We start from the raw sequence: 18,320 nt of genomic DNA, 5'->3' as shown, positions 1-18,320 counted from the left end.
CCTTCCTTTCTACGAATTATGATTTTACGTAGATAGTTTTTGCAAACATTATATTCACATTGTACATTGTCAATTTCATTGCGCGGTTAGATATTGTATATCAGACTCGATTTACAAAACGGTATATACCTTTCAAGTATTCCTTGGATCTTATGGATTCCTTCTCTCCCGTAAAAATAAGAGCAACGATCCGTGATAGGCGGTGCAATCTTCTGAAGCACCGAGCAGCGATCCATGAGACTCTCGAAGGAGAAAGATCCTGCTTCCGTGAATCGTTGAGCTATCCTATGAGAACAACTATTTTTATATTCTCGTTCTTTTATAGCATACCTATCTATTGTAAAATTTTCCAAGAAAGTTATTTTTTCAAGAGAACTAATAAAATATCTTATAATTTTCAAAATGAATATTATAAGAATGACGAATTCAAAAGCTTGAGACATTTTAATTATCAATTAATATAAAAGAATCCGATGCAATTTAAACTACGAAATTCAAGGTCTATTATACAAAAGTCTAATAGAAAGAAGAGAAGAGAAACAGAGAGAGAGAGAGAGAGAGAGAAAGAGGGAGGAATCGTTCCAGGCATCGAGCTCTCCAACTTTGAGCGTAGAGACTTTACTCGAGTCCTAGTCCTGCCGTGGGAGAACGTCGAAGGAGGAAACAGAATAATTCGAAGTCGTTCGTAGAAGTGAGAGGTAGTGACGGTGTATAGGAGTGAGTGAGAAAGAGAGAGAAAGAGAGAAAGAGAGAGCAAGAATAAAAGAGAAAGAAAGAAGGTAGACGTGAGTATCGAGAGAGAAGCTCATGGAAAGGAAAGGAGAGGAGGGAGCTCTCAGAAAGAGAGAGGTGAGTTGAGTAAAGAGAAGGATCGTCGACCAATGAGACATCGGGCCGGTGATGACGTCGTCGTTGTCTCACGTCCAAGTCTCACCAAAAGTCCTCAACAGATACTAGTTCGTCCGCGGTCTCCCGTGTGAACGAAAAGTTCGTCCTTTTCATTACGAACGTCTTCTCGTTCTTCTTTCTTTTTTTATATACGTTTCTGTCATCAACACAGTGAAATTCATCTAAGATTGGATCCTGAAACAGGCGGAAGATACGAGGAGGAAGGAGGCTGCTCTATCAGCTATGGGAACGGGTAAGTTTTTGAGATCACGATCGCGTTTGATCGATCTCGCCTGACACTTTAAAGTTGTTCTTTTCGAAAGTAACTGAAACATATCGATGATCAGTGAAAGGAGAATTATTTAACTCTTAGATTCTTTCTTATCTCATGAACGTTGTCTTAGACATATATATTTTTCGTAATAAAATTTGAAGAAAATTTGATCCTTTATCCTTTCTGAGGATGATTTTCCTTTTTAATGATAGATACCATCATTTTTCAAACCTGTTTCTAATATTCGAAATTTTAAATATTTCCCGCGATTTTTCAAAGATCCAATCAGCATTGATTATCGGTCGACCGCAACTCGGTGTTCTCTCCGAGTCAAGGTCGAGATTATTCGCCCAAGTCTATCGTCAAATGTATCCACCCGACGTGTGTGATGGTAAGACCGTTAAAGAACGTACTGGAGAACTTCGTACCGGTTGCTCTTCAACCTTGAAAATCTTCCAGTCGAGTCCTTCGATCTTCTTTGCTACCCTCTTTTTTTCTCATTCCTTTCGCTTCGCTCTTCTTCTAAAGATGATATCACTGGTATGTCTTCGTACGTTCTCACGACTTCATTCTTAGCATTACTATTTTCAGTTAGATATGTTTCCCAGGGAGTCCAAATATGGCCATGTACCGTTCGATGGAATTCCTTTTCGAAAATCATATTCCAAAGAAATCGAGTGCAACAACTTTTATTTGCAATCACTTTTGGGAACAACGATCATCAAACTTTCTCTTAAAAGATTTAACGCGAATATTTTTATTTAATGGCCCGTTACCACTATGTAATCGTATAAATTATCATGCCGATAGATTTAGATCTCTTTTATCGTTCTTTATATACAATATATATTTAACTTATTCTAAGTACAATGGATTTGTTGCGTTTAACTAACGAACGAAGTTATTACATCCGTTTTTTCACTTTTAATTCGAAATTAAACGTTCGTGTAAGTACATACTTGTATTGTATGTATGCGTAAGTTATTCCGACCTTTAGCACATCCTTTGAACAGACGGTGTCAAGGATATGCATTAGGTGTGTTCTTCATTTGATTAGAAATCATATTACGTGGGTGCGTTGCATCGGAAAATAATATTTTCCACGAACGAATAACTTTGAAGGCTCGTTCGTACGATCGAATTCTTTGTTCGAATCTTTCGAAACATGAAATTAAAAAAATTTCATAAATTTCAAGGTCGACTTGGATTTACCATGCAAGATAAATCCAATAATTCCGCTAATTTCTTCATCGTCAAATATCCTTTTTAACGACTTTAGAAAGTACTTGCCGATCGCTTACATCTTTAATGAAATTTAGGATGAAGTTACCTTTCGAAGATATGATGGAATTATTTGAACTTTCAGAAAAAAATATGAATGATGGCATTAAAGAACATCTAATATAAAGATATCTATGATTCATCGGTGAAACTAATCTTCCACGATGTCCTTGCTTTTACGTATATTAATTTCTAACACGTTTTATATATTATATATATATATATATATACATATATATATATATATTGTGTGTATATATATAAAATTCATATATATACGTAAGTACATATATGACGAATGTGAGGCAAACGTGAAACAGTGTTAGTGTGATCTCAATCATAATACTTTTCGTACTAACGTGACAATTTGATGAACGCGAGTGCATATTTAATCATAATGTGTCAAAGGATTTGTTATAAGAAAGATTTAATGGAGTGTGCAGCGTCCAGTGAATGAGTAATTCTATGCAATAAAAAGGATATATGCGATGGTGACAGGACACGTTCTCTACCTTTAGTGTGGTTTTATGGAAGTTCTTCGAAATCAACGCATCAGAAGGTAACGCAAGTACCTATTTTTAACAACAATTTATTTTCGAACGAACCGCGAAAACGGAAAGTTTCAACAACGATGTTGAAAGTGAATGCCAAATACGTTACGCGATCCATCGTTTCATTCTTTTCCTTTTCCTTTTTTTTCTTTTTTCATCTTACAAAGAACGATTAAGAAGAAAATCAAGATGATAGTTTAGCGATGCAAATTGAAGAGTTCGATTAACGTAAGATCTTGCGATTTAAAACGCCAAGTTTCGAGAGATTTAACTCGAATGGCCATAATTCGTTTTCTCTCTCGTTGGAACGTCACTCCGCGCGCTAGATCGATAGCGAAAGGTTCGACATTGTCGAGGTCGCGATGCGGAACTATCATTTTCTTCATTTCAACCAGAAAATGTTAGAAATTAGTGCTATTATGTGTTCAACCACGATCGCCATCCGGCCGATGATCGCGGACGCCTTTCAAAATCATTTGCACGGTCCATTCCTCAGAATGAGAATTTAATTTAGTCGAAAGTATCAAATTTGAATTCGATTATTTAGATTAAATTGATCTGTTTTAAATATAAGTTATGTCGATTGAGATAAATGCAGAATTTAGGTTCATAAATAATTCAATAACGTTTTTTGTATTAGAGGTAGATCATTGAACGCTTCGTAGTGGCCTCATTTGAACCTCTCGTTGACAAACGATCTTGTTACATAACAAAACATATATCTCTATCTATGTATATCGCATGCAAAGCGTCGCGTCTAAAGGTACTCGTCGCCGTTAACATCCGTCTCGCGTCCCTGCTGGAAATAATTAATAATACGCGTAACGAAACTATCCTTGGCAACGCTTAATTACTTCTCTTATTACAACACTTTATGAACGAACGTTTGTCCAAGATAGGACGAAAAAGAAGTTTTGTTCAAGGAAAAGCTTTTAATCTTTGTCTGTTTATTATCGCATACATCAACTATTTACTCTTTTTAACGGGAAAAACTTGAAGTGTAATGGAGAATTAAAAGGAGAAATCTTTTATAAATAATTGATCTCTTATTAATTACTTTCAAAAAAACGACGTATAATATTGACTTTATTTTTTTATTTGGCACGGAAAACATTTATGGGTACATAAAAGCTTCTCTCATTATCAATGTTCGCATTTCTTAATGATAGAACGAGATCAATCAATTATTTCGTTGTAACCTTGAGATTTCTTTTTTAGACTTACTATTACTATGCAAAAAATACGATGGACGCAGAAACAACGTTGCAACATGGTCACGAGAAAATCGTTTAACGTTTCTAAAAGCAGTGAAACACGGATGTTCATGGATATGTATGTAAATCTGGAAGAGTCAACGTCCGTATTCCGTTAACTCTAAGCAAACTCTTCAGACTCGTACAGAAATCTTCGCTATCTCTATCCGCCGTACGACTTTCGTTATTTAATCGTGAAATCCTTTCTCTAATATTACTGCGTTCATTAAATTGTAAATTAAGTTTCACGAGGAATACAAAATTCGTTAAGAAAATCTTTCATGACTAGGTATTGCGAACATACATTTTATTATCCTACTTATATCTTGGCTGTAAGATAAAAATTATGGTTTAAAAATTCTTATCTATTTTATTTAACTATTGCAAATTATGTTATTTAAATAGATCCGCAATTTATACTTCTTGATGATTTAACAGTGAATTAATATATAAAACTTCTTAGTGAATTAATCTACAAAATTTTTTATTCCATACTACTATCATTATCCTGATCAGCCAAGTGTCTCTTCTTTGCCGGAAATTCGAACTTCGAAGAAATATCATTTTATGAGTTAGTAAAGGTATCACAAAGAACAATAAAGAAACTCGAAGAAATAATTAATCTCGACGATGAATTCGAATATTAAGCATTTTATAACATTGATTTTTACAAGATTTTTTTTTTGTAAAGGAAATAATTACTTGCCGTTAAGCTATCACGTAACTTATATTTGTATAAATGTATTAACGAATGTAAGAGGTAGACACAAGGTTGAGTTCTATAAACGAAGATGACGATTAACTGGGCGATCTGTCAGACCGGTATTCGCGTTAAGCTACGCGAAAGTAGCGAGGTGCGGTCGTTCATTGCCGATTATAGGCATCATCCCGTTCTTGAAACGCCACTATCTTCTTCCTTGTCTATCTCACGTTTTCTGTATTTCTCTTTCTCTCTCTTTTTCTCTTTCGTTTTAACAGACGCCGGCTTCACTCTTTCTCTCTCTCTCTCTCTCTCTCTCTCTCTCTCTTTCTCTCTCTACTTCGAGAGAGAAAGGAAGAAAATGAGAGAGGGGAAATGCGTTCGTGTCTTCGCATACATGCTTTGTTCGTGCTCATATATGTATGTATTCCGTATATACGTATGTATTAGTGCGTATTATTAACGCACATAGCGTTGATCTTTCTTCGAGTGTTCTCCAAGTTTTTCCTTCGAGAATATTTCTGGTCACGAACCAGTACACCTTTTGACCTTCCAAGCTGCATACCTTGATATATCAAGCATACTCGTTATGGTACCGGAAATAGATCTATTTTCAAAATGAAGACGAGACAGTGAAAGAAGAATTGTTGAACTATGATCGTTTGTTCGATCGTACCGCATAGCCATTTGTAAATATCGTTCTAATTTGCTAATCGTGTTCTCGAAATCTAGATACATTGATCAAGGATCTATGTTAATTAATTAAAGAAAAACGTTCTAAAAAATGTATGATTGAAAAGTTGTGCAAATCGAATAATTTTGTATTTTATCATACAAGTTCTGAATTTTTTAATGCAAATTTTATTTTTTATTTTTTTTTTTGGATTATAAGAGATTATAAAGATATTATTTATTCTTTTTTTTTTTTTTAATAAGATGGAATATATACATAATTAATATTTGTACCATTCTATATTTTGAAATACTTCTTCCAGTGTTCTTGCAATTTCCAACCACTGAGTTGAGGCGCCATTACCGGTCTCCTATTCGCCCTTTTCTTGTCCTTCGCCTCTTTCCTTTTCTTCGTTTTCTTGTTCTTCTTCCCTCTTCTTCTTCTTCTTCTGCTACTACTACTACTACGACCTACTACTATCCCACTCCTACTTAGGACTACTATGAGTACTATACTACTACATTACTACTACGTTCGCAGTGTTTTCTTGTTATCGCGCCGGTTTCTACGAAGTCAAGGACCGTTCTCAAGGAGGTCGTTCCTTTTAACCGGCCTTACAACTCACGCAGGGCCTTTGTCTTTGCGCATTACTCATATTTCGTCATTTTTATGTATTATTACCAAATCTATATTCGACTTTATATTTATAAAAAAGAAAGGGAGAATGAAAGAGAATGGCATAAAAGTAATACCCAAACTGAAAGAAACTGAAAGGAAATTACATGTAATTTTCATTTTCATCGAATAAATCGATTAATGCGATTCCGTCAGATTTATTTCTCTTAACAAAGATCGTAAAACGGGAAGTTGTGATAAATAAGTGTTATAAACGTCTTTAAGAATATATGCATTCGAACATTAGAAGTTATGTTGATGTAACTTCCTCTTTTAATGACGCATCTCTCTACGCATCCTTCGACACATTCTGGATGTAAACGGACACGCTCTCTTCTTGACCTCACACCCCTTAACGGTTACGACGCAATTATTCGAACCTTTCAGAGATGGCAGTGTCAAAGGTCATGCCGCGAATAAACTGTCCAGTTTCCTTCCTTAGTTTCCGTTAGGTGTCTTGCTCTTTCTCTTTCTCTTTCTCTCTTTTTCTTTCTCTCTCTTCTTCTCTTTTTTTCTTTCCAACTAACGTCATACTTATCCACATACATACTACGTGGTTTATTATTTTCCCGCATGTTTAATCGTTTATGTTATAGTATATACCTTATCGAATATCATAAATTAACGCTACGTACAGCATTTACATTTATAATTAAAAACAAGAACGCATTGTTTCCCGTTTGATTATTATTACTTGTTTACGGTTATTAGAAACGAAGTATTTGTCATCGGTTTGCATAATCATATTTAATTACGTCAATACGAGAGGTCTTTAAACGTTGTCTATAAAAATCGCGTCAATTTTGCTATATCCGGATACAAGATAAAAAAAACCGTTAGGCCGTTAGAAAAAAAGACCGTTTAAAAAAGAAAAATAAAATCATCAGAATTCCAATCTTTTCTTTATTTTTTTTTTTCTTATCAATTATATAAGCATAATTATGTAGCTGGTATCTTCTTCGTTTTCTGTATATATGCGTGTATGTATAATCGTTTTATTATTTTATGAGACGGCGAAAAATATAAGATTCTCTTTGTTCTTTTGATCCATCAGAAAAAATTTATTTTCCCCGGTTCTGTTATAGATCATATCTTTCATGGTCAATACAGTAATTTATTATCTCTTTTAAATATAATATGATTTAGTACATCCTTTGGATTAAATTAATACGTAAAACTAATTAAAGATCAGATATAGTGTATATACGTACATATATATTGATAAGGATCATTTTTTGGGCAAGTTCACATTATCTTCTCTAAAATTTAATTTCATGAGTAACAAACGATTGCTTGATCAAAGTTGTCTTTCTTCCGTTCCAATCATTACACGCATATATATATATATATAAACGTACATACTGTATACATAATTGGAATAAAGTACTGCTACCTTAAATTAACATCGTACATACCGATGACGTAATCGCCGGTTAGACAATAATCACAATCGCGACTGCATAATGCAGTGACGTTGCATGTCTCTTGTTTTCTCATCGGAAGATCATTCTGCATTTCAGACAAATGACGACAAGGAAACATTTCACGGTTATAAATACCTTTGATCGAATGAATCTTCATTGATTAATCACGTGTTCACTTAAATATATATAACTAGTTAATTATAGGTCGGATTAATTAGACATTTATTTTATAGCTTTTGAGGTATACATACGAATGTAATTATCGTTTGAATTTTATGGGCTAAAGCTTTTTCCAAATCCAAATTTGGTTGTGATGGCCATGCAGGGGCGTTAAGACTCGTATGTTCGGCCTTAACACCCAACTCGCGTTGCGTGGTAACTTAAGAAACTTTCACTTTGCAACAGAATAATTCTGTCTCGCTTCGTTCGTCTCTCTCTTTTTCTTTTTTTTTTTCTTTCTCTCTATTTCTTTCTCTTTTTCTTTTTCTCTCTCTCTCTCTTTTTTCTTGGAATACAGTGGGCGTAAGTTTTAGGCACAAATCGTTTCTTGGCTTTGTACCTTGTTGATTCATGCCGGATGTTGCAACAGGCGAACGCGATAAGCATTCGATGTGCTTAGAATAATCTTAACGTTCTAATGCGATGGATAGAGATAGATATACTACAGATGCATAGAAAAGGATTAGATAGATCGAGGACGTTTCTCTTGACATGAATACTTTGCCAAATCAATGAATCTCGTTTCCTTTTATTCTCTTCGTTTGAAACATTAGACTCGTGAACTTTATTATATTATAGTACAATAATAGAATAACATATATATTGTATATTGTATGCACTATAATTGCATAGTAATTATAAAATGATTCATGATGAGTCTCTGATAAAAACAAAGATTTAAATCAATAATAAATTATATTATGATCAGTAATTGATTTAATTCACTCTGTGATGAATTTTAACTTACGATGAATTTTTGATAAAGGAAATATATATCATGCATTTAAATATATATATATATATATACGTAATATATTTATTTCTGTCATTTTATTTATTTTATAAAATATTTAAAATGATCAATGAATTCTTAATTGTATTTTGATTGATTAATGATGAAATTCGTAATAATTGATAATTTGACTCACTCATAATCGGTGTCGGAAAAAAAAGGAAATACAAGTTAGGATATAGAGAAAGATTTAACGACAAGATATAAAGTTGTGAAAAAGCAGGAGAGGCCACAGGTGCATCGTACTCGCACGCCCTCCTTTATTACAATCTTTTCTTTTTCTTCCTTATATTCTGCCTTCTTTTCATCTTCTTTCTTTAGCTGAACAAGTTTTTTCCCTTTTTCTTTTACCCCTAATATTTTTATTGAAAATCTATGTTCATCGCATATAATTTGATTATCATTAATTAATTAAACTTAATTATTTTATTATACAAATTAATATCTTATTGTTAAAATTGTTTGGAACGAAAAAATGATGCAAGGTTTAAAAAAAAAAACATAAAAATAAAAATAAGAAAAATAAAAAGAAAAAAAGAAATCCTATATTTTTGGGGGGATTAAGTCGGTTATGCTTTGAAAACATCGACATCATGCCGACTTGCTGGTGGAACAGGTGTTTGATCGTGAATTTAGCTGTTATAAGGGGAAAACGCGGGAGTCATTTCTTGTGGTCTGAAATCGTCGTGTTATTCCCGTTAAACTCGTATACCAGTTGTTGTGGATTTTTACGGAAACAATTCGACGTTTAAATTCTTCTTCGTGAAAATGTAAAAACTCATAGTTATTGGTGAGCACATTGAATAAGTATTAGTTATATGAATCGTTCGTATCTCGTCAGGATCTAATTGATTCGGACGAAACAATTTAATAATTATCTAATCATTTTAATCGTGACTAATTCTCTTTCACAGCAAAGATGAAACATCTTTGGCCGTTACTTGCATGGGTACTTCTTTCTTCGTGTCCTGTAAGTATATTTGTTTAGAAAGTTGTGACTAGAAATGCATATACGCATATGCGCACACACGTATATAGGTATTACGTCGTCCATCTCATGTTTTTTAGGTCGAATCATTGAAAGGACTTAGACGAGAAGTATTTTTTCTCAATCTAGAAGACGGTTACTTCGGTTGCCAAGTGAACGAATCAACGGATGTTCTGCAACTGCTCGAACTCTCGAAACTCTGCGATCACAAAGTTGATTGTTATCAGGGTACAGATGAGCAACGCGAAAGACTCAAGTGTACAGGTGAGTTTTACGGTCGATATATTCAGGCGTTGTTCTTGTTTTTCTTTTTTCCTTTTTCATATGAAAAACTGTGTCAAAGATAATTATTGCGTTGTAAAGAATATTTTCTCGTATCCCGGAAGAAAGATAAGATGATTTATTGTATAATTATGTGACTATGGAAAATAATCTCGAAGACGATACGCAACGTGAATCTCACTTATTACCGTTAAGTTCTCTATCGTCTTTTGTATCATCTTATAATGGTTCACGTTATTATTTTGTTCCATTGAAAACTAGTACTTACTTTAAATACGTTATAAAAGGCTTATATATTTTTTTAAGACAAACATTGTTAATAATATTTCATATTTTTTTTTATTATTCCCAGACGATTGTACAAAAGAAGATGGTACGAAATGTTTGAACGGAGTGTGCCTAGACTCGGTATGTCATTGTAATGATGGTTTTGGAGGTTGCAACTGTCAAGTTCCAGGTCAGCTTAAAGATCGTATTATTAACAAATTTATTCGACGGTTATTCTCGATAATTTCATGGACATATATACGTTAAATTGTTATTTTATCGCAGACGAGAACGAGTGTAAATACCGACCCTGTGATATTTTTGCTCACTGTACGAATACTCTCGGCAGTTTTCAATGTTCCTGTTATCCTGGTTACCAAGGTGACGGTTTCCAATGCGAAGGTACGTATATGAAATCGTAAAATCGTAAAATTAAATTGTAAAATTTTATTGTATACGTATTTAAATATTTGTTACTTAGATAATTTTTCTCTAATAAATAATTTCTAAACTTATTTTAATCTTCCATTTTTTTTTTCTTTTAGATATTAATGAATGCGAAATGCCAGCTATAGCGGCACGTTGTGTTGAGAATGCAGAATGTTGTAATCTTCCGTCAAATTTTCTATGTAAATGTAAATCCGGATATATAGGTGACGGTGAGGTACATTGCGAGGATGTCGATGAATGTACTATACCTGGTGCGTGTGCTAGCAATGCCTTGTGCCATAATATTCCTGGTAATTATACCTGTGCATGTCAAGATGGATTCACGGGAGACCCCTATGACAACGTAAGTTTCTTTTTTATCCCTTTTTTTTTATTTTAGATCTTTTTTTCATAATTTTGAATTAATGATCGAGTAAGATAAGAATTTGTTTTATTATAAAGAAAATTTCCAACTATTTTATAGTGTATCGACATTAACGAATGCAATTACGAAGGAGCATGTGGTCGTGGTGCACTTTGCATTAATTTGCCTGGTGCTCATAAATGTGAGTGTCCTGAAGGATACGATGGCAGCCCCGACGATGAGTGTATTGATGTCGACGAATGTTTGAGAAGTCCTTGCGGACGCTCAGCTCTTTGCACTAATCTACGTGGTAGTTTTAAATGTTCATGTCCAGAAGGTATGAATGGTGATCCATCGACGGGTTGTCACGGTGAGTTAATTTTTACATCTGATAAAATTGTAGCAAATTATTAGTATTTTTATGTGAATATTAATTTATATGTATAAATGTACATATATAAGTTTGAATGACACAACATAGACATATCGTAATTTTAAGGATTCTATTTAATTTTTTCTTTTTACTCAGAATGATGCTCAAAGAAATGCTTTCATCGAGTATTAATCGTAAAATCTGAGTAAAATTTTAAAATTATTGAATCATTATGAAAGGTCCCGTTTTATGGTTCTTCTTATTCCTTGATGTCCTTTTACGAGATTAACTCTAATGCTTCGATAATAGCAATATTTACCGGTAGTACGGGTTTTAGCAATTACAGTAACACTATAACCGATAAAACTTTAAAAAGAGCTTCGTGATTCATGATGTGCATTATCTATTATAGTCGCATACGTAATATAATAATACGTAAATGACGATTCAGATTGAACATGTAAGATTTATTTTTAACTTGCATCATTTGAAATACTAAGGACTAAAGCAAAGACTAAAACCACTAACCGATTACTAATAGATATAAACGAGTGTGATACGGGCACGCCCTGTGAAGCAGATTCGGATTGTGTAAACACAGAGGGTAGCTTCGAATGCAGATGCCACGTGGGTTATCAGATGGATTCTACGCAACGTTGCATCGACGTTAATGAATGTATCCATAATGATGCTTGCGCTGAAAATGCAAGATGCATCAATGTTCCCGGTTCATACAAGTGCATATGTCCTCAAGGTTTCATCGGTCAAGGCATGACCTTGTGTGAAAGTTAGTCTTCCCCTCTACCAAACCTTTTAATTGCATTAATAATTATTAATATTCACCCTTACGATTAACCGTGTTAATAATTAATAGATGTGAACGAATGCGAGAAAAATCCTTGCGGTGAAAATGCTGAGTGCACCGACACGATTGGTAGCTTCATTTGCAGCTGTAAAGCAGAATATACGGGCGATCCATTCAAGGGATGCAGTGGTTAGCACTTAGCCTTGAATTTTATAATTAACACTTTACTGACCACTCTTTTTCCTACTTGGAAATTTAAACATACCTGATGTAGGTGTTCTCTTTGTTCTAACATTCTGTGAAATTTAATAAAAAAAATTCAATTTCAATTTTTAGTCGATATTTATGGCCCGTAAAGTGTTACTGCTGTTTAATAATAGTAAAAATAATAATTAATTGTTTTGTTTACAATGTTTATTTTTTAATGTCATAATATTTACATATTAAAATATATTCTACCATAATATTTATTATAACATTATAGATATCGACGAATGTAATGCATACGAAAATCCTTGTGGTACGAACGCTATATGTAAAAATGCAATACCTGGGTATGAATGTATATGTCCACCAGGTTATAGTCCTAAACCTACACCATCTATTGCTTGTGTACAGGTAATGGTTTTAAATTTCTAAGAACGTATGAATTAAAAATTTATGCTATTTGATACTACTGTTTTATTATCTTAGACCGACGTAACGACCTTATGTAAATCAAACTTCGATTGTGTGAACAATGCAGAATGTATCGAAGGTCAATGTTTCTGCAAAACTGGATTTAAAGCTGTAGGTGCCGAATGCGAAGATTTGGACGAATGTCTTACGAATCCTTGTGGTTCGGCAGCAATTTGTACTAATGTAAGGGGTAGTTATCATTGCGAATGTGAATCTGGCTTTATTGGAACACCTCCACACATTCCTTGCAAAGGTATTTAATTATAAAAAATAAAAAAATATCGCGAATGTCAAAATTAGACTTTTATCTAATAATTAAAAAAATTTTGATATTTTTTTAGCACCGTGTGATGAAGTAACTTGTGGTGAACATGCATTTTGTAAAGCTGATGTTCATGAAGCTTATTGTATTTGTGAAGATGGCTGGACTTTTAATCCGAACGATATAGCAGCAGGATGTGTTGGTAAGAAAAAAAGAAATTTTTAATAAAATAATATGTAATATGATGTAAATTAAAAATAGACTGCAACTTTTCTCTTATTTTTCTTTCTTTTTTTTCTTTTCTTTTCTTTTTTTTTAATACAAAGATATAAACGAGTGTGATGCGATAAATGGACCCTCTGGAAGATGTGGTAAAAATGCCATATGTACTAATACACCTGGTGGTTTTACTTGTCACTGTAAATCTGGATTTTCTGGAAATGCATTTAAACAGTGTATAGGTAAACATAATTAAGCTTGTAATATAAATTTCTATTATGTAATCGAAATATTTACATGGTTTTTTATTTGATTAGATGTTGATGAATGTTCACGACCCGATGCATGTGGTCATGGTGCAACATGCTCTAATAATGAAGGTTCTTATACATGCAATTGTCCAGAAGGAACTATACCAGATCCTGATCCTTATATAAAATGTGTAGGCGTAGTTACTTGTGAAATCGATGATGATTGTCCTGGAAATTCAATTTGCGATCCACAAAAACGTTGTTTATGTCCTGAGCCTAATGTTGGAAATGATTGTAGACGTATGTTTTATTATTTATATTTTTTAAATTATTTTATTCAAAAATATTTAATTTTTATTTTATTTTTTATTTTTTATTAGATCCTTGTGAAGATCTATCTTGCGGACCAAATGCACATTGCATGTTGTTGAACGATATTGCGACTTGTCTTTGTAGTAACGGATATACAGGAAAACCTGGTGTAAAAGATGGTTGCAGAGATATAGATGAATGCGCGATAAATCCATGTCCACAAGGTGCAGTTTGTAAGAACGAAGCTGGTTCTTTTTCATGCGAATGTCCAAGAGGTACAGAAGGAGATCCGTATAATGGTGATTGTCGAGAATCAAATGTGCCGCATGTATGTGGCCCTAGTACACCCTGTCCAGCTGGTGAACAGTGTATCAAGGATGAATTTATCGGTAGCAGCGTATGTATATGTCAACGTGGTTATACAAGAGATAGTGAAACTGGTAAATGTAGAGATATAAATGAATGTATGGAACTAAGGGAAAAACCGGCTTGTGGTGTCAATGCTATCTGTAAAAATTTACCTGGAAGCTACGAGTGTCAGTGTCCATCTGGATTTAACGGCAATCCCTTTTCACTTTGTGAAGGTAACAAAATTAAAAATATATTAAATATTGAGTGAAAAATACTATTATAAAATTTGTATAAATTATTGAATGAGAACGAACTTCTTATTACAGAATGTAATAGCATAGAATGTCAATGTCAACCACCTTATAAAATTGTAAATGGTAAATGTATGTTAGCTGGTTGTTCAAAGGGTGAGAAATGTCCCAGCGGTGCTGAGTGTATAACGATCGCAGGTGGTGTTAGTTACTGTGCTTGTCCTAAAGGTTACACTACAAAGGCAGATGGTTCTTGCGAAGGTAATTTTTTATTTAATTTGAATAAAATTAATCTGATAATTATTAATTAATAATCGTTACGATATTATGTACAGATATAAATGAATGTATCGATGGTCATCAAGTCTGTGGTTATGGAGCAGAATGTATCAATTTATTGGGTTCTCATCAATGCGTTTGCCCTCGCGGTTATGGTGGTGACCCTTATAATGGACTCTGTTCTCCAGCGCAAAAGAGATGTACTACTGATAATGAATGCAAAGCTAACGAGAAATGTGTCCAACCAGGAGAATGTGTATGTCCTCCACCATTTTATACGGATCCCTTTGATGGAAATCTTTGCAAGAGTAAGTTATCATATCAATAAGAGATCTAATACTTTTTTTATCATGCTATTTATATATTTATATGCGATTCGATCTTATATAGATCCTTGCGATCGATTCCCATGTGGTATTAATGCAAAATGTACACCAAGCGATCCACCAAAGTGTATGTGCGAAGCTGGATACGAAGGCGATCCACAGCATGGTTGTATCGATGTGAATGAATGTGCTAACAATCCTTGCGGGCCTGGTGCATATTGTTTCAACACAAAAGGTGGTCACAATTGCGAGTGTCCTAAGGGTATGGCAGGTGATCCTTATGTCAGTGGCTGTAATGGTGTACCTGTCGCAAGAACTGAATGCACATCGAATGACGATTGTGAGAATTATTTGGCTTGTGTTCATGGAAGTTGTATTAATCCCTGTGACAATATACGATGTGGACCGAATGCGTATTGCGAACCCGATAAGCATGCTGCATGGTGTCGTTGCGTGATTGGATTCACTGAAGGAAGTAATAACGAATGTGTATCACGTAAGTAATGGATATTTTTGTTTTTAAAGACAAATTATTTTACTGATGCATTAAGGTTTACATTTTTTTCTATTATGCAGAATGTGATGGTTTTGTTTGCGGGGCTGGTGCACAATGCATTGTCAGTTATGACGGACCAACTTGTAAATGTATTGAAGGTTTTATGGGTAATCCATTTCCTGGAGGACAATGTGTGCCGGATGTTTGTTCTGCAGAGATTTCATGCGCTGCACCTAGTATTTGTATAAGTGGTCGATGTAAACATCGATGCGAAGGCATCGTATGTGGTGTAGGTGCTACTTGTGACCCAACTACTAACAAGTGCGTTTGTAATCCTTATTTCGTTGGTAATCCTGATTTACTTTGTATGCCACGTAAGTAGTAATTATTATAATCTGTTTAATTTTTTTTTGTTTTGATATTGGTTTTATAAAATAATTAAAGTTAAAGTAGATTCATTAGCATTTTTATACGAACAGCTATTGCACCACCAACTTGTAATCCGGATTGTGGTAAGAATGCACATTGTGAATATGGACTTCAAGAATCTAAATGCATCTGTAATCCTGGAACTAGTGGTAATCCTTATCATGGTTGTGAAATTCAACATAAATCCGATTGTTCTACCACGGTATGTGGCAAGGACGCTCATTGTAGTACAGGAATCAATGCCGTTGAATGCGTTTGTCCACCAGGATATGCTGGAAATCCATATATTCAATGCTTCGGTTTGTAAAAACATTTGGTTATAATTTGATTGTTTACAAATAATTCGTAATTCGTACAATAGCAATAAATGTTTATGTTTTTGTTTTAGATATCAATGAATGTAATGGCAATGCATGTGGTATCAATGCAGTCTGTATTAATACAATAGGAAGCTATGATTGTCGTTGCAAAGAAGACTATTTTGGAAATCCTTTTGTTGGTTGCCAACAAGTACAAACAAGTCCTTGTACTGATCCATCCATCTGTAGCTGTAGTGAAGTATTACCTTGTCCGTTCGAATACACTTGCGTTGACGGCAAATGCATCAACGAATGTACCAATATTAAATGTGGTCCTAAATCAATTTGTCAAGATGGAGCTTGTGTTTGCCCACCAGGATACATAGGAAATCCAAATGATCATATCAAAGGATGTCTTTTACGAGGTCATTGTTCCAACGATTTGGATTGTGAAACTCAACAAATCTGTTTCCAAGTTGGTAAAGGCACTCGAAAGTGTGTTGATGCTTGCAGTAAACTTCAGTGTGGACCCAATGCATTATGCATTACTCAAAACCATGTTTCATCTTGTTTGTGCATTGATGGATATCAGGGCAATCCTAGTAATCTCGTTGACGGATGTCAACCAGCTAAATCAATAATAACACCAAGTTGTACCGATGATTCTGATTGCCAAACTGGTTTTTCATGTATTGTTCTCGACAATGGTGCTACAGATTGCGTAAATCCATGTAGTAAAGTTGTGTGTGGTGCTCACCAAACCTGTGTGCCTGACATAGTTCCAAATCATGCAACATGTAAATGTCAAGAAGGATATGAATGGAATCCAGTGTTGTCTTCTTGTGAGAAACCATCAGTGCCTAATTGTATATCAGATGACGACTGCCATTCAGCAGATGCTTGCAGACCTGATGTACTTGGTGTTCTTAAATGTGTTTCCGTTTGTTCCGACTTCACATGCGTTTTAAATTCTCATTGTGTTGCCGAACGTCATCGAGGACGTTGCGAGTGTTTGTCAGGATATGTAGGTAATCCAAACGACCGTAGAGGGTGTGTGCATCCACGTACTAATAGATGTTTGAGTGACAGTGAATGTTCAGAAGATCAAGCTTGTAGATCTACCACGGAAGGTATTATCATTTTTTTTTCATATTATATTCTTTTATTATAATTTTGTAATTCAATAATTTTTTTTCTTTTCCACAAAGGTACACTGACTTGTCAACCAGTCTGTAATTTCATTACCTGTGGTCCAAATGCACTTTGCATTGTGAACAACCATGTTGCCAATTGTGAATGTCCACCAGGATTATACGCTGGAGATCCTAATGATAATAGCAAGGGTTGCCATGAAGTACCATGTGTATATAATATTGATTGTCCACCTACGCAACTTTGCAATCGCCTCACACACACATGTTACGACGCATGTGATGAAAATGCATGTGGTATAAATGCTGTTTGCATTGCTGATGACCACAAAGCAATCTGTCAATGTCCTCCTGGCTTAAAGCCTAATCCCGTTCCTGATGTTGAGTGCATTGCAATAGAAACTTGTAATCCAAATCCTTGTCACCCATCAGCATTCTGTGTTCCGGGAGTATCTAACAATCCTACCTGTCAATGTCCTCCTAATTATGTAGGTGATCCTTATGGTAGTGGTTGCCAGCCAGAAGGCTATTGTGTGAGTAATAAGGACTGTCCTACACATTCAACATGTTATAAACATCAATGTATCAATCCTTGTGAGAATGCTTGTGGAGCCAATTCTGTATGTGAAGTGATAAATGGAGAACCAGTTTGCAAATGTATCCATAGATTTATTCCTTCATCAAAGAGTCCAGAAGATGGTTGTGTTCGCGCTACGAATTATTGCAGCACCGATACCAATTGTGTAGACAGCGTTTGTCTTGATGGTCAATGTACAG

At 34.4% G+C, this 18,320-nt stretch overlaps 1 protein-coding gene across 1 annotated transcript in view; it reads left to right on the top strand.

The window, feature by feature from the left end:
• The first annotated feature begins 977 nt into the window (after window positions 1-977).
• The window catches only part of dpy (fibrillin-like protein dumpy), an 85,503-nt gene continuing 68,160 nt past the window's right edge, over window positions 978-18,320 (top strand). Inside the window, exons 1-22 of the mRNA XM_035883992.2 lie at window positions 978-1,141; window positions 9,646-9,701; window positions 9,800-9,983; window positions 10,354-10,458; window positions 10,554-10,670; window positions 10,814-11,061; window positions 11,182-11,431; window positions 11,976-12,221; window positions 12,309-12,428; window positions 12,724-12,857; window positions 12,933-13,170; window positions 13,259-13,381; window positions 13,506-13,640; window positions 13,716-13,949; window positions 14,030-14,545; window positions 14,639-14,824; window positions 14,899-15,150; window positions 15,233-15,664; window positions 15,745-16,038; window positions 16,144-16,392; window positions 16,482-17,522; window positions 17,601-18,320. Of these exons, the coding sequence (XP_035739885.2) occupies window positions 1,132-1,141; window positions 9,646-9,701; window positions 9,800-9,983; window positions 10,354-10,458; window positions 10,554-10,670; window positions 10,814-11,061; window positions 11,182-11,431; window positions 11,976-12,221; window positions 12,309-12,428; window positions 12,724-12,857; window positions 12,933-13,170; window positions 13,259-13,381; window positions 13,506-13,640; window positions 13,716-13,949; window positions 14,030-14,545; window positions 14,639-14,824; window positions 14,899-15,150; window positions 15,233-15,664; window positions 15,745-16,038; window positions 16,144-16,392; window positions 16,482-17,522; window positions 17,601-18,320 (5,890 nt within the window). The 5' untranslated portion in view covers window positions 978-1,131. The remainder of the gene's footprint in view (window positions 1,142-9,645; window positions 9,702-9,799; window positions 9,984-10,353; window positions 10,459-10,553; window positions 10,671-10,813; window positions 11,062-11,181; window positions 11,432-11,975; window positions 12,222-12,308; window positions 12,429-12,723; window positions 12,858-12,932; window positions 13,171-13,258; window positions 13,382-13,505; window positions 13,641-13,715; window positions 13,950-14,029; window positions 14,546-14,638; window positions 14,825-14,898; window positions 15,151-15,232; window positions 15,665-15,744; window positions 16,039-16,143; window positions 16,393-16,481; window positions 17,523-17,600) is intronic.

This window comes from Vespa mandarinia, chromosome 12 (assembly GCF_050613455.1).
Source record: "Vespa mandarinia isolate Hongniang chromosome 12, ASM5061345v1, whole genome shotgun sequence".
Taxonomy (NCBI): Eukaryota; Metazoa; Arthropoda; class Insecta; order Hymenoptera; family Vespidae; genus Vespa; species Vespa mandarinia.
The sequence above is the reverse complement of the archived record's forward strand: the minus strand, read 5'-3'. Positions and strand labels throughout refer to the sequence as shown.